Source organism: Hemibagrus wyckioides, linkage group LG18 (assembly GCF_019097595.1).
Source record: "Hemibagrus wyckioides isolate EC202008001 linkage group LG18, SWU_Hwy_1.0, whole genome shotgun sequence".
In the NCBI taxonomy this organism is placed as follows: Eukaryota; Metazoa; Chordata; class Actinopteri; order Siluriformes; family Bagridae; genus Hemibagrus; species Hemibagrus wyckioides.
The window spans coordinates 16,029,758-16,055,881 of record NC_080727.1 but is presented as its reverse complement, the minus strand read 5'-3'; the positions used below and the strand labels follow the sequence as shown (position 1 = coordinate 16,055,881).

The following is a 26,124-nucleotide window of genomic DNA, read 5'->3' as shown; positions in this document are numbered from 1 at the left end:
GCGCGGCGATTGGCTCTCTGCAGTGTCACTGATGTTAGCATGTTAGCATGTTAGCATGTCAGTGATGGTAGCGCTGGTGTTTGAACGTAAAGCAACTCGCCTTGCCGTGCAGAGAGGTTTATCCGAGGCCTAAACCCGAGCTGTAACGCTAGTTTATTGACGATGAAAGCCGCAACAGCGCAACAGAATCTCTCCATTTAGTCAGCGCCGTTCTGAGCTTGTCACCATGATCATAGATAACGTGGACGCGCTGAAGTCGTGGCTGGCTAAACTCCTCGAGCCGATGTGAGTGCAGTGGGATTACTCTGTGGAGAGTGACATTTTAAGCTCGTATTAGCACTGGCTAGCACGTATTAGCTTGCTAATTTTTTTTTAGCATGCTAACTTCTCACTGGCTTGCCTTTAACTACATTTAAGTGCAAATAATGCTCTTTTCGCGGCTGTGCGAGTTTCGTTACCTAGCAGAGCAGTTTTCCTCAACACCACTGACCCCGGGCTCTACTTTCTTTAGCCAGATGCTAACTATGCTAAGCTTAGATAAGCGTGGGCTTTATGATGACTGTCCAGCAGAGGTTTATTCCAATCAGCGTGACTGTTTTTCACTCTGTCCAGGACAGAGAGAGAGAGAGAGTTAGTTAGTTAGTTAGTTTTGGTTTCTTTACATGTTCATAAGTAGTGTTTAGAAGTTCAGGGTCTGTCAGCAGTATGAGGCACTGAGCAGGTCAGGTCCTGTGGATAAATGCCATGGTCTGAAGTTTGCTTGATGATAATTGCCCATGTTTTAGGGTTTAAGGTGATAGGATTGTTAATCATATTCAAATCCACTGGGCCTTGTGGTGTTATATAAACAGATGCTGGAAATATGGAAATAAACACCTGTTTTCATTTTTATTATTTTTTTTGCAGATGTGATGCTGACCCGTCCGCTTTGGCCAACTACGTTGTTGCTTTGGTGAAAAAAGACAAACCTGAGAAAGAGCTGCGGGCTTTATGTGCTGACCAGCTGGACGTCTTTCTGCAGAAAGGTAACGCTGCCTAAAAATATACTGCATTCAGAAATAAGAATAAGGTGCAGGTTGATTCATCAACTTACACAGTGGATAACTTTACACGGATATTATAGACCTGAAGCTAAAACTTTAATCAAATCAAAATGACGGAACATCCCACTTGGCTTCTTCGTTATTGCATTAAATCTTGGGGGGGAAAAGAAGAAAAAGTATAGTTTAAACACTGACACAGGTAACAGCTAACGATTTGAAAAGAATAACTCAGAATTTGTTAAAGGACTGTGTACACTACTGGAAGGTGTCTGTTTTTGCTGATGTCTTCTGCTGTCACACACTGAGCCCGTTACTGAGGAACATCCTAACGGTGTGTGAAATTTTTACAATTATAAGAATACTGTCTGAGTTAAGTTGACTGCTTGAAATGAGGGTCCAATAGTGCCGGGAGATTTGATGAAATAACATCAGTGTTATATTGGCGTGATAAATGGTAGGGCACTGGAGGCTCAGTGGTAGGTTTCTCACCTACCATGTGGAAGGCCCGGGCTCGATTCCCAGCCAGAGCCCAAACCCCAGCCACTGGATGCAGTGACGGTCCCAAGCCCGGATAAAATGGGAGGGTTGCGTCAGGAAGGGCATCCGCCGTGTTGTGCGGACCAGTTGGTCTGCTGTGGCGACCCCTCACACATGTAGGGAGCAGCCGAAAGATCAACAACAAAATTGGTGTGATAAATGATGACACTTTTCTGAGATACTGCAGAAATGACAAACAGATTAAAAGGAGCAGATTTGCTATTCAAATTGTTGTTTGAGTTGTAAAAGTCCTACAATGTGTATTTTATTCAAAAATCTTGATTGAGTGATTAGAATTCAGTTTAAAGTAATGAACTATTTTTGGACACAACAGTATATTTTTTAATATGAGCACTATAGTGTAATAGTGAGCAACTAGAGATATATATATATATATATATATATATATATATATATATATATATATATATATATATATATATATATATATTCATCTTTTTAATTCATGCAACACCTGTTTTTAACAAATGTTATGTTATGAAAAACTTATGTTTTTAAGTAAATGTTTATTCTCTTTTAAAAAAAAAATCTTCCTGCAGAAACCACTGGTTTTGTGGAGAAACTCTTCGAATGTCTCACCACCAAAAACTACCTGGGAAATCCTCTTGCTAAAGAAATTCCTAAAGAGGATACAAAAGCTTCAGCTCCAAAACCTGCTGAAACGGAAGAGGTAATGTTTCTACTGCTCTACTGTTATTTCTGCGGTGCTAATCTTCATAGTTTTTACAGAAAACACCACAAACATCTCTTCATGCTGGTGCAGAAGATCAGAGTCTAAAAATATTTATAACTTTGCTAGAGAGGAGTACAGAAAAGCAGAGTGTGCACACACACATACATACACACACGATCAATCAATCAATCCTGGCCCTGACTGCCCAGATTCATTCTGGAGCTCAGTGGCTCGTGTAGGGTGAAAGGTTATAGTCCTAGAGGTTCAGTGAAGTCTGTTTCCTCACGTGAGATTCCTGACAGAATAAAAAGCTTGATATTATTTTTAGTCTGCTTGTACACCACTCTGGATAAGTGTGTCTGATAAATACTGTAAATGTAAAGTAATTATTAAATCATTTGATGTCACCTCAGATTTCACCCTGCCTTCAGGTGGGTCATGTGGAGGATGAGAAGGAAAGCAGAAGGCGGCGAAGTCCACTGAGGAATCGTTCAGACTTCAATGAATCAAGGTAAATATCTTCTTAAAGATCCACACTGGTGTACATTTTATTGATGGATCTTCCATTAAACACCTTACAGTTTGTTATTGATCCTGAACTTTTGATGCAGTGTGTGGAGAATTAAATGTGGGGGGGGCACTGGGTATTGAATGGAATTGAAACCACTTACTAAAGTGAGAAATTGACTTTTGTTTGTTTTACATTACTTCATGCAACATTCTCAGTAAAGTTCATCATCTCAGAGGTTTCAACATAGTCCACGATGTTCATGATACAGGCTACTCAGCTTTTGAAAGAGAAGTTGTTTACCTTATATAGTGATTTTGGGGTGTTTCTTTATGCAAATGAGTGTCGCTGTGCACAAACAAGCAGTTTATTATGTGTATAAATCATCAGTATCGACATCTACTGTGTAAATCTGTCTACACGTGATGGGGGGGAAAAAAAAAAGTTCCTAATGCATCCTGGCAGTTGGTTCTCACACAGAGCTTGTTCCACACACGCTTTGCTAAACGAGACCCCTGAGCATTTTCTGCTGTTTTGTGGTGTTTCTGTTGCACAGTACAGCTTTAGGCATGATTCAGAGATCAGATGTAGCTTCAAGTCCAAGTCATAGTCCACTCATTTTGTGCGTGTGTTACATCAGAAATCGGGACGAGCGGCGCAGAGACGAGCGCAGACGACGGGAGCCTGAGCGCCACGGGAAGAGCAGCGAGATGTACAGAGAGAGAGAACGGGAACGAGAGAGGAACGACAGGAGGAGAGCGAGCTCACGAGGGCGCAGTCGCAGCAGGAGTCGCAGTCGCAGCAGCAGCAGGGGAAAGAGCAGAGACCGAGAGCAGAGACGAGGTGAGTGATGAATCACGGTCAAGTGAGGTTTCATTTAATTTACAAAGCTGTCCATAAAAACACAGAGCATCACTCATTACAGCTGTTGAACACTAACACTTACATATTAATGCTTGTAGTACTGTAAAAAATACTTTTTTATTAACTGCTTATTATTTACATTCTTGTATTTATATATCTGCTATGTGTATGTAGTTGGTTAATAATATTTATAGAAACACTTTGGGAAGGATTAGATTTCTTTTTACAAAGCATTAATTCATAATTATTGACTGTTTTTTATTATTAGTTCGTTGTTATTTGTGGCTCTGCTTAAGGAGTTTTCTTTTACACATTTTTTTTTTCCCAGAACACAGGTCCAAATTTGAGCAGGAGCGGAAGGAGCCGGAGGTGTACACTCCGTTATCATCAGGTCCCTTGGGGAAACCTCCGCAGCAGCCACCGCAGCTCCCCTTGCTCCCGCTGCCCCACCCTCGCTCTCCGTTTCCCCCCTCGGGCAGTCCCAGCATCCCTAGCGCCGTAACGGCTCACCTGCCTGACAGCACCACTGAGAACTGGACCACTTACTACTCTAACCATGCCGAGGGGAAGAGCGGCACGTTGAAACACCGCTGCCGGGATTATGACGGTAAACGCATTTAACTTTTAATCATTGCTGCTTTCCTGAGCCATCATTGGGTGCTAGATCTTATTTATCATGATTGATGTGTCAAACAAATGCCTGAAATCATGGCATAATATTTTTGTCACATGGTCCATGGTCCTAACCCTAAACCATGGTCCAGTTTTAGTTAATATTGTGTAGGTTATTTTTTTGAAAGAAGAAGAATATAAGATCTGATACAGAGTACAGAGAAGAGTCTGTTGTTCATGTTATTTACATTTTGCTTATTTGCCTGATGCTTTTATCCAAATCAGTTCACAGTAGTTTTACTGGGATTTAACCTCATGACCTTGTGATCAGTAGCCCAGAGATTTCAGCTGCAGAGAGACATTTGTCTCCTGCGCTGGCACAAGGATGAATCTGTCGTTGCTAATGAACGCTGCTGAAGGTTTTTGAGTATAAGCCTGAGTCTGAATTCTCCGGGGCCTCGTCTCAGTCAGCGTTGGGTTTAGAGGGACTTTTCTAAAACAGCAGTGTTTATATTTATGCTGCAGTCTCTCAGGAGCTTTTTCACACCGGTGGGAGACGACTGAAATCATCTGATGAGGGAATCAGGTTGCCTAAGTAGGCTGTGTAATGAGCCAAGTGTCTGGTGATTAACTAACACACACAGAGTAGTCACTGTTGTGATCTCTATTTCTAATGTGTTTTTTAAAACACACCTCATTCACATTCTTTCATAAGTGCTTAAATCTACGCCATTCTGAGTCAAACATCAGTCATTATATATGTTTTTTTTACGTTCCGTAACATTTGAAACTTGTTCTCTCTCCAGAGAAAGGATTTTGTGTCCGCGGTGACCTTTGTCCTTTCGACCATGGCAACGACCCTCTGATTGTGGACGACGTCGCCCTGCCCACCATGATTCCCTTCCCTCCGCCCGGCATGCCCCCTGCCCGGATGCCCCCTCCAATGCCCCCCATGCCGGAGCCCCTCCCCGTTATGCCCATGCCGATCCCGCCCCACGGGCAGCCCCCTCCGCCAGGCATCTTCCCCATGGCAGGTGAGTGCACAGGTACTGGATTGTTTTGGGTGTGTCTGATCTGCTGCTGGTTCTTGTTCTGGAATTTATGTTGGCTGTTCTGTTCTAGACCCGAATGGAGTTAATAGTAATGACAGCAGTGGTTTAGCGACATAAAATTTAGAACCGTATGCAGTTGTGTGTGCTGACCTGAGTGACCCAGAACTCTATAACATGTACATCACCATCATGGTGAAGGAGCTGAACCTCTTGGTTCTGTCTCTGTTAGCTTTCACCACAGAACATCTCCCCCTAGCTGGCTAACATAGTGAGTTCCCTCTCTAAATAACTTTACGACTGGGTAATGATACAAATTCCACAACAACAGAGAGATAAAGATAGATAAATTCCACAACAACGTTGACTGGACCTGTTGATCCAGAGAAAAGCTAACACACTGTCACAGTCAAATCCTTTGTCTTCTTTGCTTGGTTCTAGGGTTCCAGGTTTAGCTTTAAGTGCACTGGTGCTGCTGATGGACAGAAAGGTTTATGAACATAAATTTGATAAAGCCTTATTATTAAATAGGCCAGTTGTCATCAGACGTAGAAGATTAATTTCTGCTGAATTATTTTTGATAGTTTATTCTGAATTTCTGTATGAAATAGACGTATCTGATTAAGCTGGTGTTGTGATGTGATGGTATAGTGTATTGTGTTGTGATGTGATGGTGTAGTGTATTGTGGTGTGATGTGGGGGTGTGGTGTATTGTGTTGTGATGTGGGGGTGTGGTGTGTTGTGGTTTGAAGAAAATGCAGCTACACCCAAAGGTCTTCTGGAATAGCAATTGCACGTGCCATTATTTAAGATTTCAAAATGGAAATGTTGGTTTCTGATTAGATACACACTCATATTTTATCTTCATGCTGTTTTTCCGGTATTTCTCAAATCTTGGCAGTAAAACAAAACAAAAACTAAATGCATATTTATATTTCTTCTCTTACTTTGCACATGATTTTATTCCCACCTTTTGTGCAGTTTATTCCATTGCACACTTAGAGGAGTGTACATTGTGATAAATCTCAGACATTAGGACAGGATATTTTTTGATGATGTTTTCAGTAATATCTCCTGTTTGTGTTTATTCCGTTCATGCGAGGGTCACACTGACTTCCAATACATCTGTAATACTGCAGAAACCCAGTGTTCAGATTTCCCCAGAGTCACAATCTCTAAAGCTGCTTCTCATGCAACAGTGCTGTTGTTGTTGTTGTTGTTGTTTTAGGGCACATTGCATTAACCTGAATTTTTCTAATGTGAGGAAATAATAACATTCTCTACCAGAAAGGGAACCAAAAACTGATATCTCATCATATATCCAGCAGACTTGGTTTCCACTGCCATCTCCTGTAGGTGTTAGTCTTTTTTCATGTTCAATATATAAGTGTAAAATTATCTGAAGGTACATAAGGCCAGGTCTGAGTTTTATTGAAGCGTTCGCTCAGACTGAATTCAATCTCTGTAGTACTGAAGTGTGATTCAGTTTACCATTTTGTTCCGTTTAGGACCACCTCTAATCCCAACCAGTGGGATAGAGACTCCACCCCATGTACGGACGAGTACCTCCTCCCCTCTGGCTCCACCTGGAGTAAACCCACCTCCTCCTCCTCCTCCACCACCTCCTCCTCCTTCTTCTTCCTCTGCTATTTCTTCTGCTTCTCTACATCCTCAGTACACTCTATCTGAATGTAAGCCACTTCCACCGTCTTTCTTTTCATCCTCTGCATTGGCTTAAACGTTCAGCTTCGCCTCCTGATAAAACTCAATTCAGATTAGCTCCTAATATACAACTACACAGGGAGACAGACTGTGTGTGTGTGTGTCTTCAGTGAAATACTCACTATGCCTTTTAACGATCTTTGTGCAGTAATGTCTTTGGGGAAAACTAATTTACATCATGATTATTAAACCGCTAGTGTTTTGTAAATCTAACATTACAATAGCAGCACCGATGTTCAGTATGAAATGTGTTCAGTTGCTCAAATAGACAGGATCAATATCCTAAATGACATAAAATGAATATAACTAAGTTTTCATGCTGCGAAGGGAGTGTAGTGTGTGTGTGTGTGTGTGTGTGTACACATATGTCTGCATGTTGCTGTAGGGTTCTGTTGACTGTGATTAGTGTAATTACATGCTCTGACCAGTAGATGGCCACAGTAGATTGGAACATGTTAGTTTTAACGCTGTGCTCCGGTGTATCACTGAAAATGATGAGTAAAATTTAGGAATTGAAAAGATTATGATCGTGGAGTCAAACATCCATCTTTAACAGATTTACAGCTGAAGTGAAAGCTGTTGATGTATGTGTAATAGACATGATTAATAAATCAATTGCCTTTTTTTTTTTCACAGACAACTACGATCCTGAAGCGTATAATCCAGAATCTCCAGCCATCACCGGGGCGGGCCGAGCTCAGTACCGACAATTTATTCCTCGCATTCAGACCCAGAGACCCAACTTGATCGGCCTCACCTCAGGAGACACTCAGAGCTCCCGAGGTATCACAGGTTTAACAATTTTATTATTTAACCCTTTTTTAAATAACATTTTTATTTAGAATGGGACTGTACCAGTTCTGAAACATTCCTTTACACACACTGTACATCTCTCTGTATACACACAACTATATTAAATTGTATTAACTTTATACAAATCTTTGTTTATACACACAACTATGTTAAATTGTACTAACTTAATACAAATCTCTGTAAAAAATCTAATAATTTTGTGTTTGTGTAGCTGCTAACATAGTAATCCAGACTGAGCCTTCGATATCCATCGCCTCAAGCGGTGAGGTGAGACACAGCATGGAGCTCGACAGCAGGAAGCGATCCCTCGAATCTGGAAATGGGCCACAGGCCAAGAAGCCCTGGACTGACAAGTAAGTGGTGTTTATTATTTTTAATGATTAGAAGTAAATTAAACAATTGCTTGGTGTAGGATAACATCATCCATCACTCGCCACAGATCTCTTATCCACAGATAACTGTATTTGGTGTTTCATGTAAAGTAGTGCTTTTCTAGTCACTTTATCCCTTTACTGAGAGCAAGTGTGCTCAACCTGATCCTTTCAAGGCTTCAGTTTCTACACGTATTTGTTCCAGCCATGAACCACACAGTCCGATTCCACTAATGAGCTCCTTCACGAAGAACGAAACCTAATTCTTCAGATGAGACGTTGTGGTTCAGGGCTGGAGCAAATGCCAGATCACACTAAGGCCAAGGAAGGATCATGTGTGTGTTTTCTATACCATGATCTAAAAAGACATTAGACATTCTTTAAATATGGAGGAAATATATAATTTAAATCAACACAAATGCTATAAAAAAATATTTTGCTTATTTTATTTTTATTATTTGTATTATTATTCTCTAGGCAAAATTTCAACAATCAGCACAAGCCGGCCTTCCCCAAGAAGAACCACTACGTCAACACCAAATTGGAAGTCCGCAGAATTCCCCGTGAACTCAACAACATAACCAAACTAAACGAACATTTCAGCAAATTTGGGACCATCGTAAATATCCAGGTGCACATTTAATAGTAAACTTTACCTTGATTAACGTAGTGTCGTGGCTGGAGTTAAACTACACTGCATTAAGTAAAGTTCACTGAAGCTCAAAAGAGTTTTTATTCTATAAAAATACATTCTATACTCTTATTTTTGTCAAGAATCTGTGTATATATATATAGTGGATTACTGCATTGTCATTGTCCCTGGTGGGATGTTAAAGTGAGGTGTGTTTGGTGTTGGGTCAGGTGGTGTTTGGTGGCGACCCAGAGGCGGCTCTGATCCAGTATACGGCCAATGAAGAGGCACGGAGGGCTATTTCCAGCACCGAGGCTGTGCTCAATAACCGCTTTATCAGAGTGTACTGGCACAGAGAGAACACGGCACAGAACCAGGAGCAGAACGCCAACCAGAGCACCAGCCTCAGCACACAGATACCCCCTGTGCATAAGGTCAGCATGGTAAAGGCTGTGTTCTCCGTAATTACTGTGTTCTGTCACAGAGAAATACCATAAAGTTCTCTGTAAACTATGTCATTTCTGAGACGATAACACAAAAACCCCCACAAATTTAAGTATGCATCCAGGTATTCATGAAGCCCTGAGAGTGTATGTGTGTATGTGTGTATGTGTGTATGTGTGTGTGTGTGTGTGTGTGTGAGTGAGGTGAGTATAAAGCTCGTCGCATATAAGGTCAGTGAATGTGAGTGAACAGAAATACAGAAAGAAATACACAAAAGAATAGCAGTTTCTTTGTTCATGTTTTTGGTCAAAAATGTATTTCTTATGAAGAATTAAGATGCCTGCCTTTCTTTTTCTTCAGGTCATTAATAAGCCACACGCACCTGGGGCCTATGTTCTGAATAAGAGCTTCCCAAAACAGCAGAGTACACCCGGAACCGGGCCTGCAGCCAGTGTCGACCCGCTCAGTCCCGCTCCAGAATCCTCATTGGTAAGAAACATGTAGATAAACATAATAAACAAGTCTAAACACATACCTTAAAACTATATTCTCGCTTGTGTGTCCTGAAGACTTTAAGTAATTGTGTTAATGTGACTCGCCTTTAAAGGCAGTCGCTCCTGCTTCTGTGCAACAGAAAGGACTATACTCACGGACAGTGTTTAAACCCACCCCAAAGGTACTGGGTAAAACGGTCAAAGCCCTTGAGGATCAGGATGTTCTGAAAAAGAAGCAGGTGAGTGTTTCCTTTAGAGGCGTAGAGCAGTAGCAGAGGTGTGACTTCCTGTTCCTGTCAGTCAGTTTAAACCTCTCCTCTCTATTCTCCTTTAGGAAGCACTGAAGCTGCAGCAGGATATGAGGAAAAAGAAACGGGAAATGCTGGAAAAGCAGATAGAATATCAAAAAGTAAGATGGTTTATCTACTCTCTTTCTCTTTTTCTCTCACTAAAGTGCTTTATTCTGGTGAATCCAGACAATGCTACCTGGCAGTATGGTTTATCTTTTTACATGGGATGTATATAAATTAGAATATAGAGGTTTGGGATAACGTGATGTTTCAGATTGGGATTTTTTTTAAAGTTTATTTGCACAAAATGAAGGAATATATCTTTTTAAGAATGGTGTTTATTTAGTCCAGTACCATTCCAACGGTGCAATGAAGCTGTTCTGGGGGCTTGTGGTGACCCAAGACCTTATTATGACAATTAATACTGATTACTTTCCTTACATTTTTCAGCTAACATTTTATTTGATGACTGCAGTAAATTCTGCTTTGTAGCTCCATCTGTAGCTCTGAACTGTCTGTCATTTGTAGGTGTTGATAAATCGTCTAGAGAAGAATCGTGGGATGAAGCCAGAGGAGCGAGCAAACATTATGAAGACCTTGAAGGAGCTCGCAGAGAAGATCTCTCAGCTAAAGAACGAGATCAGCAATAGTAGTGTCTCCCAGTCTGCTGGCAATGCTGCTCAGCCCAAAACCAAAACGGATGTAAGTTTTACATGGTAGCATGCAGCTCTGAATGAGCTCATGTGTTCACTTAGAGTTTATTGGCTTAATTACATTACAGGTACTCAACAGTTGTTTGTGTTTGTGTGAGAGAATTGCTAAATGTTTGTCCATATCTCAGAGATGATGTGTGAAAGCTGAGTTGTTCTAAGTTGTAATTTTGATGTAATTATGAAGGCGCAGAAGGAGCTGCTGGATGCAGAGTTGGATTTCCACAAAAAGCTGACCACAGGAGAGGACACTACAGACCTGAAGAGGAGACTGGGTCAGCTGCAGGTTGAGGTGAGTGGATTATGTTAAAAATATATGTCAAATATACACAGATCTTAAAATGTAGTAAGATAGGCATAATGAGGAATCTGTTGTGACTGAGATCTTTTTCCATGTAAAGCTTCATCTTCTGACAGTCAGGCATAACATTTTGAGCACTGACCTGTGAAGTGAATAACACTGATTATCTCCTCATCATGGGATGGGGTTAGTGGGATATATTAGGCAGCAAGTGAACATTTTGTCCTCAAAGTGTCAGAAGCAGGAAAAATGGGCAAGTGTAAGGATTTGAGTGAGTTTGACAAGGGCCAAATTGTGATGGCTAGATGACTGGATCAGAGCATCTCCAAAACTGCAGCTCTTGTGGGGTGTTCCCGGGCTGCAGTGGTCAGTATCTATCAAAAGTGGTCCAAGGAAGGAACAGTGGTGAACTGGTGACAGGGTCATGGGTGGCTCATTGATGCATGTGGGGAGTGAGGGCTAGCCTGAGACTCAGACTGCTGAAGAAAATAATGCTGGTTCTGATAGAAAGATGTCAGAATACACAGATAACTGGTCAGGGCTGTTTTGGCAGCAAAAGGGGGACCAACACAATATTAGGCGGGTGGTTATAATGTTATGCCTGGTCAGTATACATGTACACTTCAGCTCTAATGCACAGAAATCACATGTGCTGTGTCCTTTCCCTCTCCTTTTACCGCCAAGAAGTCTTATTTCTCATTTATTCTCTCTTAGGCGAAGCGGTTAGGACTGCTACCTGGAGGCCGAGCTAAGCCACTAGTAAGCGTGAGCCGAGGCAGAGGCCGAGGCAGAGGGAGGAGTGGAAGAGGCAGAGGAGCTCCCAGTCATATGGTGGTAGATCACAGACCTCGTACCCTCGCCATCCTGGGAGTCACACAGGAGGAGAAGGAAGAGCTCATGCCGCACTTTGTGGTATGAAGCACATCTTTAGGTAGATGAGAGAATGAGTGGGGTTTCAGCACGCTATAATTAATCACACATTGCTTTCCTTTAACAGAAATTTGGAGAGATTGAAGAGCTTCGTGACCAAGACGCTACCAGCGTTGTCATGACCTTCAAGACTCGCAGTGAAGCAGAGAATGTAATGTTGCTTTTCCTCTAAACCTATAATCTCATCTCATTTTGAACTATATATGTAGAGCTAATATAATTAGATTCATTGGTTAAATGGATCTGTTTAATTTGTGCTTTTTATACATTCATTTTTTTAAAGTATTAATTGTTGCTAATTGTATAGGCTGCAAATCAAGGGGCAAAGTTCAAAGGTCGGATTCTACAAATCTCCTGGTACAAACCCAAAACTCCGTCTGTCACAACCGAGCCTGAAGAAGTGGAGTCAAAGGAAGAGGTTAATGCGGTATGATACATAATCATCACACACACATACACACACAGTTTATACTGGCAGGAAACTCTCTGAATCTGTTAAAACTTCATTGCCATTTATTAAAGGTGTGTATCGGGGCTCTGAGACCAGTGTTCAGTGATGCCGTGAGCAACAAAAAGACTAGACGTCGAAAAACAAAAGATTCTTTTTATAGAAAGAGAGAATAATTCTTTTGTGTTTTTGCAGGAGTCAGTGAGCCCTTTCTTGCTGCCAGAGGAGGAAGAGGAAGACGACGATGAAGACGACGATTATGAAAGTCGCTCATGGCGGCGATAAAACCAGAAGTCCAGACGTTATTGCTCTTTTTTATTGAGTAAAGTACAGCCTTTTTAAGAAGCTTATTTAAGTCTGTAAATCCTTTTGTTTTCAGAACTGGTTTTCAGTATTTTTAGAGTTTGTTAAGAGAAGAGGATTACAGTGTGATGGACATAGGTGAATGTGAGGTATTTAGATGGGAACGTGTTTATTCTAAACCCTCGGCTCAAGCTACTAAACTCTCACTTTTGCGGAGACAGAAATGGAATTAACTTTTGACTCATTTGAATATTGTTTCACTGTGATTGGTCTGACATCAGTAATACTTTTGACTACTGTGAAGATTTTTGGAATCTGCCCTAAAAACAGAAGTGGTGTGGGAGATCTTTGTATAGATATAATCAAGTACGACCCCCCCCCCCAAATGGTTTGTTAATCCTCTTCCAGAGCCGTGGTGCCACTCGATGTAATTATGAACTCAGTGGGACGTGTGTATGCGTGCAGGCGCAAGAAAATAATGTTCACGTCTTTTTCCTCCGAGTTGTGTTTATTCATCTGAAACCAAAAAGAGCTTTGGACTGGAGTGTAACAAATATTATAATTATTATTATTATTTGCAAAGAAAATGTTAACAGTGGTGTTTTAAGTGTTAACAATTAGATTCCTACCTTTTTTTTTTTCTTTTTTTTTTGGCCTTACACGATCAGTGGACAGCTAACTTTTTACAAGATCTCTGATTATTTTTTGTACATTTTGTAAATGGTTGCAATAGTAATGACTGTTTGCTTAATTATTTTAGCCATTAGAATGAATGGCACAATGTTGAGATCATCGACTCGCAAGAGTGCTTGGTTGTATTTTTTTTTTTCCTTTCTTCCCATTTTGCTTTATTTTTTTTAACTTGTTAAATAAAAAAAAAAATGCATCTGGAGATTAGGACATTTAGGTATTAGAAGTCGAATCTTCTATTTTGCTTTTGGAAAGTCTCAGATTTAGGATCGTCAGTCAGAATTCCAAGAACCAGGAGAAACATCTTCAGTTTGCGTAACTGCTCCTACACCATAGTCGTGTAAAACGTTTACTGTAAACCGGATTTGAACTTTATTATTGTTTATATATTTGAGGCTTGATAGATGTATTTTTTTTTTTTCTTTTTTCTCTGCTTGTAAAAATGGATTTCAAACACTCACAGTTACTTATTAATAAAGGCAAAGGAATGGGAGAAAATTCAGATTTAAAAAAAAAGAAAGAAAAAAGGTTCAATTGGCAGAAGTATAAACTGAAAAAGATGGAGAGGAAAAAAAAAAAAAAAGATTTGATAATCCATTCCAAGAATAACCTTCTGAAAATGCTGTCCTTTGTGTTCTTTCGTCTGTGTCTCTGCTGACCGTCAGGATTTGATGCCGTCTTGGAGCTTGCGCTCTCGGTCGGTTCTAACACATTGATGTGCGTTTCTGAAAACAGCATCATGTCTCCAGAATTGGGACTTTGTGGTTTTCTCACTGAGAAGACGCTGGATTTATTTGTCGCGTATGCATTACAGCACAGTGAAATTCTTCTTTGTAGGTCAGCACACAGCTTTAACCATGCTAATTTTGGCCCTGGAGCAGAGAGTGTTAAGGGCCTTGCTTAGGAGCCCAACAGGGGCTTGAACCACCAGTCGTCTGAACAGTAACCCAGAGCCACAACCATTGAGGTACCACTAACCCATTTGTATTTATATTTTTAATGTATCCTTAACAAGCAAGTATTAAAATATATATATTCAATCATGCAATGCTTTTTAAGTCAGTCAGAATTTGACTGGGACACAACGTGGTGTGGATGATGTAGGAGAGATGTGTTCATATCTTCTGCTTCTAGTTAGGACTCTAGCTGCAGCATTCTGGCTAACTGGAGCATCCATTTATATTTACACTTATAGCGTTTGGTGGACGCCCTTATCCAGAGTAAGGTACAAAAGTGTGTCACTTTGAAGTCTTATCAATGAAAGCATCAAGACTGGTTCATTAGGACACAAACATTAGAATTAGACATTAGAATACCATCAGCCTAAAGCACTGCCGGGTATGAAATATATCACCATTTTAAAATAAATAAATAAAACCGGGGAAAAGTGCTGATTTGAGTGTTTCAGGTGAATCAGTCAGTGATTCAGCTGTTCAGACATCTAGAGGAAGTTCATTCCATCATCTCGGTGCCAGAACAGAAAAGAGTCTCCACATATACCTACCTCTTACCCTGAGAGATGGTGGGACCGGTTGAGCAGTGCTGCTAGATAGGAGGGAGTGAGGTACAGTGTGAGAAGTGACCGTGACAGCCAAACAGTAAAGCATGATAATAATCTAACCTAGAGGCAGGAAAATCATGAAGTAATGTTTCTGCATCATTTAGTGACTTAACAAATATAGGTGTATTAAGTAGAGCAGTACGATCAGTCAAAAGCTACACTGAGGTCAAGAAACACCAGCAAGGAGACACAACCATGATCAAGTTATTTACCACGTTAACCAGTGCTGTCTCTGAATGATACATTTCATTTCTATGTAGGTCTGAACATAAATGCTGTGCTACAACCTTTACTAGGATCTTAAAGATTAGGGGAGGTCTGATATCGGCCTATATTTGGACAGCTGGTAGGGGTCAAGGTTGGGATTAGTTGGACATCTGATAGGGGTTGAGGTCGGGATTAGCTGACGGGTCAAGGTTGAGTGGAGAAGGGGTTTGATAACCGTTAGGTTAAAAGATTTAGGCACATAGCCAGTGCTAAGGGAAGATTTGATTATATTTTTAGTATGTGTTTGCTAGCTACTGGTATTATCTGTTTCAAGAAATGTGGGTAAGGGATCCAGTGTACAGGTTTTGAAGAAGAAATTAATGAAATTTAATCAGTCTCTCGTAGGGGAATGAAACGTTCTAAGCGCTGATCAGATATAGTAATATCATTATCTAAAGGATTAGCTATCTGCTAAGCATTAAGAGTGTTGACGTCACATGTATGTTGGGGTGACTAATGATCTCGAAAGAATCTAGCTTCACAGCAGTTGTTTCAACTTCACCATGAGACCAGTGCTGTAGGATGGACATACCTAATGCAGGTATACGGAAACCCATTGACCAAGTACAGCAGTGCCTTTATGTTTCTGGACATCAGAGGCAACATGGCCGCAGAGGTGCATGACTGCATGCGTCTTGTGAACACACTCACTAGGGTTGAACACTGAGTCAAAATAATTCTGTGTTCCAGAGCAACCACAGGTTTACAGATGTGACCCAGTCTGTGGCTACACAACATAAACTTATGTGCAGCGTAAAAAGAAGGATTTAATCTTCAGATGAGGACATGCGCTGTGTCCTGCCTTGTTTTCCCAGTTTGGTTTGACAATGATATAATAATCCCTTCGTTCATTTATGATTGGTTATTAAAGTTTAATGAGCAAGTTTTTATAGGTGATGAAGATAACATACATTTTATTTTTCTCACACTTGTGTGTAGTATATACAGACTGTATTATTATATAAATTATGTATAAATTAGGAATATGTTGGCATGAGATTTGGACTGGAAGAAAATGGCATAAAGCACCAGCAATCAATAAATATGTTTATAAACCCTTAAACCTTTATATATATATATATTTATATATATATATATATATATATATAGTCTTGGGTTATTTCTCAGATGTTCAGCTTGAGGTATATTAAATACATTTAATTATTTGATAACTGCAATAAAGCATACCTGAAAAGAATGCAGTTAAGGTAAGAATCAGGGCTTAAGGGTGGAAAGGATAAAAAATTTGCTAAATGAAAAGAAAATATTATATTAAGTTAAACTGAAAGCATGCTGCACAGTTTGATGTTGGAGCATAAAGCTTCATCCTGACATTCAAATGCTGATGAATAATGCATACCCTTCTCTTACTTTGGGAAGCCGTGTGGAAAACACTCAGAGTCTATTCGATTTAACGCAATCGCTGTTGACTGCCACATGGGATGGAATGTCAACCACCATCACTGCACGTTCCCTCCTCCTGCAGCTCACAGCTCTCAGAAAGACCAGAAAAGTCTTCAGCTGAATGATAATGAAAGAAAACAGGGACTTCTCTGTGCGGCAAAGCTGAAACACATCAAACACACGGCAGACTCCTGATCCATATCAACGAAACAAATCACCAACAGATATCGGCTAATATCTACACCATGTTATTACATCTGAAATTCCTGAAAAGCATCCCCTGATGAATGCAGGAGATAATAATTCAGATGATCACAGAGCTCTATATTTCGATTTTCATGTAAGATTTATTCACTTATTTGTATGACATTTGATAAAATATGTAACACTGATTCTAATGCTGTTGTTGTGGTCATCCCTTGGCTGCTCCCTGTTCAGGGTCACAGCGCATCATCTGACCGACATATTTTTGATTTGGCTCAGGTTTTATGCTGGATGCTCTTCCTGTCAAAACCCTAGCATTTTCTCACTTAGAGTTAACCCCTCAGCAGCTGGGTAACATATTAATCTGAATATTCTACATATATAAGCACCATTTTTTAATAGGGCTGTACTTAATCAATCATCTGGCCTTCCTGTAGTGTGTTGCATCCTGCTGAAATATATTTAAGTATAACTGAAGTAACTGATACACTGACAATTTATCGTAATTCATTTTGCTGAAAATGTTTTTTAAGCAAATCGTTTATTCCACTTCTATAGATGTATACTGTATGTGAGGGAGGATTTGGAGGGATGAGTTAGAACCAGGCCCTGTAGAAACCGTGTCGCTGCAAATCAAGATGAAAGGCTGAGCGATGAATGAGCCATTTTAGGTTCTGCTTTTGAAATATTTATGTGTTGAAACGTTATCTAGAGAGGAAAGCGGGCACGGCTTCATCATAAAAACTGTATCATAAATTGGATGGTGTACATCATGGCATAGTTGGCTTGTTGCAGATAACTTCATTGTTTGGCGAGGAAGACCATGTCAATCTCCACAATGAATAAGAAAATGCCAATGAGGTAATGGATGCCTGCCACAGAGCTGGTGAATAATTGAGTGTGTGTTAGGACAGAAGAGGTGGACAGGATCAGGTGGAGCAGCCGTGACAGTGCCGAGCTCCACTTTCTACACATCGAGCTGTTTTACAGAAAGAACAAGAGCGAGCATCCTGCTCAAAACTGCATTAACATTTACCCCAAACCTCGGTTCGGTTGCGTCACTCTGTCACACTGTGTTCCTGTGTTCATTTCAGGTTGGCAGAAATGAAGTCTTCACTTCACTCAGACACTCTGAACAATACAGAGAGAAAACACCATCAGTAATCCTGTATGAAGGTCAGACGAGGTCAAACCGCAAAGCACAAGTTCATACATGAAGGTTGATAAAGACATTTTTAACTAACTGGTAATTTTTTAACTAAGTGTTAATGTATTAATTTAGTCACGTGTGTGTTCAGTATTTTGGTAAATGTGTGTGGAAATGAATTCATTACATTTGTAAGGAGGAAAATAATTTCAGATGATTAATGTTTAGTGTTCTTTACACTTTAAATCAGATATCTATCTATCTATCTATCTATCTATCTATCTATCTATCTATCTATCTATCTATCTATCTATCTATCTATCTATCTATCTGTCTGTCTGTCTGTCTGCCCCTTTTCCGTTTCACTCTCGTGTGGTCAGTTGTAATTCCTTTGCTCTGTTAGTTGATTCGGTTTATTTGTTTTGATAATAACTTGCTTTTATATTAACTTTTATTACTTTTATTAGAGCGCGTTCTGTTAACTGTTTGATTGTCAGGCTTGAAGTGTGTAAGGTGAGACGATGAGCAGGTGTGTGTTGGGGACAGGTGACCGGAAGGAGGTGGCGATGGAGAGAGCTGTACAGTGGGAGAACTCAGAGCCAGCGCACGAGGAGAGAACCGGACAGGCATGAACGGCAAACAGCAGCACTTCCCCGTGCACGCGCCGGTGCACGAGTCCAAGTACTCCGGCATGCACTCGAGCCCGGAGGCCATGCGGCGGGTGTGTCTGCCCGCACCGCAGGTACGTGTAACGGGAAACTTCAATATTCTTTACAATGCAATAACAATTAAACACGCGTGTTGCTTCCCGTTTGAAGTTTTTCTCACTCGCATTTTTGCTTTTGCCAGACTTGCCAGAATCCTCTCTCTCTCTCTCTCTCTCTCATGCTCACTGTCATGGCTCTCCAGGCTAACCCCACTGCTCTCATATTAATTTTTATGACTTGCCGCACCCCCCCTTCCCCGCGTGCACCAGTCACCCTCACCCCCCCTTCCCGAGGCCCACGGTCCGTTCACTCTCATCGTTTCTTCGTTTATTTTAACTGTCATTTGCAGGCCAACATATTCTGCGCATTTGACGAGAGCTTGTTGGCGCGCGCAGAAGCTCTGGCGGCCGCTGAACTCGCCAAGCCTCACGCAACACCGTACCACGCCATGAACGGCGGCGTGTGCGCCACGTCCACTTCCTCCACGTCCATCTCTTCCACTTCTTCCCATCATCATCATCACCATCATCATCACCACCACCTGAGCCAGACGCTGGAGGGCGAGCTCCTCGAGCACCTGTCGTCTGCGCTCGCCGTGGGCGGCTTGGCACCGGATCCGTCGGCTCTGGCCACGCAAGCGCACCAGCATCACCTTCCGGCCGTCGCTTGCCACCTGCACCAGGCCACAGGCCACGCAAGTCTCCAACACGCGCACCCCCAACCACATCTTACCCTGCTTCCAGGCTGTGATGGAGACTCAGATCCGCGAGAGCTCGAGGCTTTCGCAGAGCGCTTTAAACAGCGGCGTATCAAACTCGGCGTGACGCAGGCAGACGTGGGTTCGGCACTAGCCAACCTCAAAATTCCGGGAGTGGGCTCTCTCAGCCAGAGCACGATCTGCCGGTTCGAGTCTCTTACGCTCTCACACAACAACATGATTGCGCTGCGGCCGGTGTTACAGGCGTGGTTGGACGAGGCCGAGGCGGCGCACCGCGACACGAGCGCGCGCACAGACCTGCTGCTGAACAGTAACGGAGATCGCAAGCGAAAGCGCACGTCCATCGCGGCGCCGGAGAAGCGCTCACTCGAGGCCTATTTTGCAATCCAGCCTCGGCCTTCTTCAGAGAAAATCGCTGCCATCGCCGAGAAACTGGACCTGAAGAAGAACGTGGTCCGAGTTTGGTTCTGTAACCAGAGACAGAAACAGAAGAGGATGAAATACTCCGCGGCGCACTGACCGATCAGCACTTATTTACAGGAGCTACTAAACACTTTAACGCACGTGACAGGGATCTACAAGTTCTTCTGAGCAGGAACCGGAACACAGAAAGAGTACTTTTTTAAAAAAATTTCTCGTTCTCTAAATGTATTTTTGCACAATAATGTCACAGGACACTTCATGCAGCTCTGCATTTCTCTTCTTAAAACAACAAGATGCCAGTTTTATTGCGCTTTTCATTTTGGAGAAGCCTCAAAGGCGAAAGTAGCTTTAACACTTATTTCAGTATTATCGCACATTAGGTCTTGAAGTGTGTGTAATTATTAAGTGTTCATGCACCTGGACGTGAGCCGATGGTAAAATGCCAGAAACATTCTCATAAATATAATTCAGTGTTGGTTAGATATCTGATGGAGTTCACTTCCTTCCTCACAGATCGGACTGAAGAAATAAATTCTGCAAATATGCGCGACGGAGAAAAAAAAAAAAGAAAAGAAAAAGAAATGAAGCTGCTATTGAATTGTTTAGCTGTGATCGTAGCCACTTTTACTGACTCGGAGAAATATCCTGAGATTTCACTTGAAATGTGTGACTGAATATTTAATAAATGAATTTTTTTTTCTAAGCTCTCGTGCCCACGTATATTTCGGTAAAGAAATAACATCCATCTTTATCCTAAAGACTTAAAATACTCATTTAGTGACAGCTTTCTGTTTCCTGAAGACAGGAATTATGCCTAAACATTTAATAACAGGCCTACTGATTATACGTCAAGGTCAGGAAATTAATGTTTTTCCTGTCATGAAGAGGGAGAGAGGATTTTATTCTGTTATTATATTGTAGATATTATTAGAGCTCATATAACTGATGTTTAAAAAATAATATTAACGGGTGTCATTAATATTTAGTAACAATTGATATAAATCTTCACTAATTATTTACAGCACACTGGACATTTCTGTAATTTATCACTATTATAAAAACAGAAAGGACAAATTGTTTATTTCGAGATTTTGTTATCTAAAATCACTTTGTGTTGCTTCATGGCTTCGATTTAAATGATTAAATCATGGCGATGCGACATTTATAGTAGACTGGTATAAAAGCAGATAAAGAGTGTTACACACACACGCGCGCGCGCGCGCACACACACACACACACACACACACAGGTAAGATGGAAAAGAACGAGCTCCTGATTTTAATCTTCAATCAGTTATGAGCAGAGCTTCACATTAAGTGCGATATGCTGATATGATATTTAAATGGTTTCTTCTTCTTTACATATTATTATTATTATTATTATTATTATTATTATTATTATTATTATTATTACTACTACTACTACTACTAGAACATGCATCTGAAGCAAACCATAAAAATGTCATATCAGTGCTGTGCAGGTCTATTTTAAAATAAATAAACTTTATTGTACGAATGATTAATTACTCAACATTTTGTTCGTTATCGACTTTTAACTCGTTTTTCGTCTTTCACAAAATCACACAAGCAGCTATTGTACATACACACACACACACACACACACACACACTTGCCCAAAATGAGGTCATTACCATGATAAGTCTTTATTAATTAGTTTGCTCTTTGTTGTATCTGTAAACAGTGGACACTGTTTGGTCCATCACAGTAATCTAAACCCCTAGCAGAGGTGTGCACGTGTTTAAAATAATTGTTATAAAACATAATTATACAGAACTGTGCGAAAGTTTTTGGCAGGTGTGGGAAAAGTAAGAACGGTTATAAAAACAAGTGTTAATACTTTATTTATTTTCTTATCAGTTAACAAAATGGAAAGTAAATGAAAATCCAAATCAAATCAATTCTTCTAGGTAAACATGCACACAGGTTTTGAAGGTCGGTAGCTTCTTTTCTGCGCTGAAGATAGTTCTTAATAATATTAGCGGTGTGTTTGGGGTCGATGTCCTGCTGCAGAATAAATTTTGGGCCAATCAGACACCTCCCTGATGTTACTGTATGATGGATAATTATCAGCCTGATGATTAGCACGTGCTTGGTATAATTGTTTAATCAGACACCTGACTCTATTCCTACAAAATCCCTGACTTTGTACAAGTGTAAATTGTGTGGTTTGAAGTCACACCAAATACTTAGATTTTACTTTTGTTTGCTCACCTGGCATTGTGTACACTGATAAAAATAAACAACTAAAATATACACCGATCAGGCATAACTTTATGACCCCCTGCCTAATATTGTGTTGGTCCTGCTTTTGCTGGAAAAACAGCCCTGACCCGTCGAGGCATGGACTCCACTGAAGGTGTGCTGTGGTATCTGGCACCAAAGATGTTAGCAAGAGATCCTTTAAGTCCTGTAAGTTACAAGGTAGGGCCTCCATGGGAGGACGTAAGGATATTTTTGATAGATACTGACCACTGCAGACCGGGAACACCCCACAAGGGCTGCAGTTTTGGAGATGCTCTGACCCAGTGGTCTAGCCATCACAATTTGGCCCTTCATCAAACTCGCTCAAATCCTTACTCTTGCCCATTTTTCCTGCTTCTAACACATCGACTTTGAGGACAAGATGTTCACTTGTTGCCTAATATATCCCACCCACTAACAGGTGCCACGATGATGACTCTCAGTGGTCATAATGTTATGCCTGATCGGTGTATGTTTCTGAAAGCATTCTTACTTTACAGCATTTCTTCACCCCTGCCTAAAACTTTTGCACAGTACTATATATAAATATACATTACATATAATGACAATATTTATTTATGATAATCATCATCAACCTTCCCTACAGATTGTTCGAGATTAATGCCTGTTTTTATCTCAACTAAGCACTGGGGAGGCATTTGGAGTGGCACAGGATATTTCAAGGGCATGCTCGGTCAACCCCATGTCACCTGTGTGGCCACACCCTTGATGATGACGTGTTAACACAGACAGGCAGACAATTCAGGGGTGAAATAACACAGTAACACTGTAATTCTGTTCATTCAGCAATGTATTTTAAATAGAAGGTGGGTTCTGTAATGAATTACCATGAACTGAACTGTATGTATTTTAACAGGATTATATCATTTCTAGGAAATAATGTAAGTTAATCTGGAGGTCTGTCTGTAGACAGGTGGTGAGTGAGTGCTACTGAATTATTTATGATGGACTGAAGAATTAAGTTTACAGCCTGGATTGGATTTCCTTCACTGCGCTTTCAACAGTTACAGAACTCTCTAACATAAGACATCTATTGCAAAATGAACAGAAATGCAATTTATAAATGATTTATTGATAAACACTTTGTGCATATGATGCTGTGCTGGATGACATCAAAAATTGGGGTCTTATATATAACCAAAAAAAAGTAATAACACAATCTATGTTTATTATATGTCTTATGAGACTTATGGTGAAGACCAAGACAAGCGCAAGATGAACTACCCAAGAGATCAGCCTGCAACTACAATCTGTTTATATGATTTTATTTACAGACTAATTTATTATAGAGATTAATTGTCATGTCTGTTACCTCAATGCAATCACTCCAAAGAGAAAAATAAAGAATTACTGTACAATCTAAAAAAAACCTGACAGAATGAGGATGAAAGCCACACCCACCTGACCCACCAGACCCATTCACTCCCCTCTGAGCCAACACACAATCTCTCAATGATTTATAAAGTGCCAGAAGCATCACAACAAGCTGTGTCCAGAGCACAGACATACAGAACAGAGAGGATTGCCACGTGTCTCTCATCATCATCATTACCATCATCTCCAACTCTACCTCTCTGCTTGCTCTCTTACAGAACTTGAACATTTTCCCACAACTACAATAATTCATGTAATAAAAATGACAGCAAACGGTCCAATTCATTTTCTCACTACTCTAAGGACACATGGGACACAAAAGGTATACACAATCTTACGACTCAAGGGCAGATTTATTTGATGGATACACCAACACTTATGCACTTTGGCTACTGATGTGTGGAAAGACAAAACTATTAGACACATTAATAATATGTGCAGCCCTTTAAGTGGACGTTCACCCACATTCACAATTATTAAAGTATTTTTCATAGACACACAGATGCACAAAGGCATCTGTAACACACATTCAAGTGTTACCTGATTTCAGTGTATTTCATTATTTGTATTTATTATCTTTTTTACCTAATAAATTTTGGACTAAATTTTCAAATCATCTGGATTTTATCATAGTCACCTAAAGGTATAAACTTTTATACAATCTGTTTTTTAGGCAGTCCTGCAAACAACCTTCTAGTGAGACACGTCATTAGATGAGGATGACCAATGTGATATATATATATATATATATATATATATTTAGTAAAGGCATTAAATTACTGTAGACACTTGGGTCACATGATAGCGCCATCACGGTTTAATACATCGCTTAATCATGAAATGCCAATTAAAGCACCCTTAGGTGATTTATTGTCTTGAAACAATTAAAAAAAATAAATTTGTTGACATTAAAATGATTTTTTTTTATTACATGCACAGATGAAAATCTTCAGATTAAAAATAAACAACAGCTGCATTTTAGCCCAATTACCAGAAGATGCTGTTTGAAATGTCACCTCATTAGTCATTATGCTACTGATAGTTTGCAAGCCGTCATATCAGACACCTGTAAAGTACCTCATAAACACTGATGAAAATGAGTTGCTGGAGTCCAAAAAAATCCTTAAACTTATTTTTATTCCAATAAAATGTTGATAAGTTTTTTTTTTTTAAATAACTCCAGTATATTGCAATACATTTATTTTAATAACAATGCTGAAAACATTAATACAAAAATAAATACCCATACAGCCTTAATGCCAATATAAACATGCAATTTCATAAATTAAAGTAGAAGCTATTGAGAAAGCTAAGGGCGGGAGAAGACCTTTTTTGCACATTGTTTCAGATCCTCTAAGAATGAACGGATGATTATTTCATTCCCTTTGGTTGGGACTGTGCAGTTCATCTGGAGGAAAAAAACCCGAACCATTAATCTATGCCAAAGCACATACATTCTAAATCGACACAGTGTAGTATTTTGACATCTAAAAACACAATGCACTGCAGGACGTAGTGGACTTAGAGAAGCTTATGAACGACAAATTATACGTACCTCATTATTGTAGCTCTTCAGGTTCCTGATCAGTTTATTAACAGAGGGTTTACAAGTAACTGCATTCAACTTAACCTCAGTCAGAACTTTCTCGGCCTGACAGAAAAACAGAGCCTAAAAACACAAAGGAACCCGTCGGCAATCTTTAAATGATTCTTTAGGAAATGGAAGGCTCAAAAAATGATTAAATCACAAAAAACTGATGTGTCTGTGTGTGGTGCGTCTCACCTCACAGCGCGCTGTGCCGTTCATAAGATCTTTCACAAAGACAGACTCGCACCCCTCCTAGAAACAAACCATTCACGTTAAACATGGCTCCAATTCTCTCCTGCGATATTAAAAAAGTACTCAAGAAACTGAATGTTTTACCATCTGAGTTACCATCTGGGTTAACGTATGTGCTTCATTTATTATATGCCTTAGATTTGGATGAGCTAACCCGTAGGCAAACGCAACAGCCGCCAGAAGCACAATCATAACCTTCATCTTGTTTTGAAAAGTTGAGTCGAGTCAGAGAGATTCTTCAGGTTGCGTCTGCAGTCTAAAATCCTTATACTCCAGTGAATATATATATACACATGAAAGGCGGTCATAAATGCACATTTTCTTGGAAGCTATTTGCACTGTAAGCATTTATGCAGAAACTAAAAAACCCATAGGTTAATCAAGAACACAGAGCAATCTTGATAAAGACGTGGTTGATTCGTTCGGAGATTTGCTTATGATGATGCTCTAAATTCTCTGAACAAGGGAAACTGTGAGAGCTTAAAAAAATCCCTTGACCATGTTTGGTTGTGAGAACTTACTGGGTTCTTTTAGAGATAAGCCAAATAAATTGTAATAGGTAAATGAATTCAACTGATTGACTGATGGATGGCTGGATGGATAAAAAGAGTCTCCTTGTAGTATTCCATTAGATTCTAACTATTAATTAGAAATACCTATAGGCAAAATACACTGCTCTGAGACCCTAAGTGTTAATTATTACAATTGGCAATAACATTTTTTTTTTTATATATATAATTTTT

The 26,124-nt window shown here is 40.1% G+C and overlaps 3 protein-coding genes across 7 annotated transcripts; 2 read left to right on the top strand and 1 right to left on the bottom strand.

Annotated features, from left to right (window-relative positions):
* Positions 1-76: 76 nt before the first annotated feature.
* On the top strand, positions 77-14,497 carry rbm27 (RNA binding motif protein 27). Of its 5 annotated transcripts, none has more exons than XM_058414693.1 (21): positions 77-285; positions 907-1,025; positions 2,141-2,271; positions 2,706-2,785; positions 3,423-3,625; positions 3,975-4,253; positions 5,065-5,292; positions 6,816-6,998; positions 7,666-7,812; positions 8,054-8,195; positions 8,691-8,844; positions 9,075-9,278; positions 9,649-9,777; positions 9,896-10,021; positions 10,117-10,191; positions 10,601-10,774; positions 10,970-11,074; positions 11,798-11,995; positions 12,081-12,164; positions 12,321-12,440; positions 12,657-14,497. In XM_058414693.1, exons 1-21 carry the CDS (start codon positions 227-229, stop codon positions 12,744-12,746), a joined length of 3,030 nt encoding a protein of 1,009 aa, XP_058270676.1. In that variant the 5' UTR covers positions 77-226; the 3' UTR covers positions 12,747-14,497. The 5 variants fall into 5 exon arrangements, with proteins under 5 accessions (XP_058270676.1, XP_058270674.1, XP_058270673.1 ...); XM_058414691.1 differs by having other exon boundaries at positions 7,666-7,821; XM_058414690.1 differs by having other exon boundaries at positions 2,688-2,785.
* Positions 14,498-18,562: 4,065 nt separating this feature from the next.
* Positions 18,563-20,635, top strand: LOC131369344 (POU domain, class 4, transcription factor 3-like). The gene is made up of 2 exons (XM_058415938.1): positions 18,563-18,779; positions 19,094-20,635. Exons 1-2 carry the CDS (start codon positions 18,666-18,668, stop codon positions 19,979-19,981), a joined length of 1,002 nt encoding a protein of 333 aa, XP_058271921.1. The 5' UTR covers positions 18,563-18,665; the 3' UTR covers positions 19,982-20,635.
* A 3,020-nt stretch (positions 20,636-23,655) lies between these two features.
* Positions 23,656-26,022, bottom strand: il13 (interleukin 13). Its single transcript, XM_058415973.1, has 4 exons — positions 25,466-26,022; positions 25,325-25,381; positions 25,097-25,210; positions 23,656-24,949 (listed from the first exon to the last, which is right to left on the bottom strand). The coding sequence occupies exons 1-4, from the start codon at positions 25,580-25,582 to the stop codon at positions 24,851-24,853; spliced, it is 387 nt and encodes a 128-aa protein (XP_058271956.1). The 5' UTR covers positions 25,583-26,022; the 3' UTR covers positions 23,656-24,850.
* Between the last annotated feature and the right edge of the window lie 102 nt (positions 26,023-26,124).

What these genes read in the sequence shown, in the direction of transcription:
- rbm27 (XM_058414689.1), top strand. Translation starts at nt 227, where the DNA reads ATGATCATAGATAACGTGGACGCGCTGAAGTCGTGGCTGGCTAAACTC. An exon ending in TCAGTACACTCTATCTGAAT is followed by an intron (nt 6,999 to 7,665) that starts GTAAGCCACTTC and finishes TTTTTTTCACAG; the next exon opens with ACAACTACGATCCTGAAGCG. An exon ending in CTCGCAGTGAAGCAGAGAAT is followed by an intron (nt 12,165 to 12,320) that starts GTAATGTTGCTT and finishes CTAATTGTATAG; the next exon opens with GCTGCAAATCAAGGGGCAAA.
- LOC131369344 (XM_058415938.1), top strand. Translation starts at nt 18,666, where the DNA reads ATGAACGGCAAACAGCAGCACTTCCCCGTGCACGCGCCGGTGCACGAG. An exon ending in TGTGTCTGCCCGCACCGCAG is followed by an intron (nt 18,780 to 19,093) that starts GTACGTGTAACG and finishes TGTCATTTGCAG; the next exon opens with GCCAACATATTCTGCGCATT.
- il13 (XM_058415973.1), bottom strand. Translation starts at nt 25,582, where the DNA reads ATGAAGGTTATGATTGTGCTTCTGGCGGCTGTTGCGTTTGCCTACGGG. An exon ending in ACGGCACAGCGCGCTGTGAG is followed by an intron (nt 25,211 to 25,324) that starts GTGAGACGCACC and finishes TTGTGTTTTTAG; the next exon opens with GCTCTGTTTTTCTGTCAGGC. An exon ending in TGAAGAGCTACAATAATGAG is followed by an intron (nt 24,950 to 25,096) that starts GTACGTATAATT and finishes TTTTTCCTCCAG; the next exon opens with ATGAACTGCACAGTCCCAAC.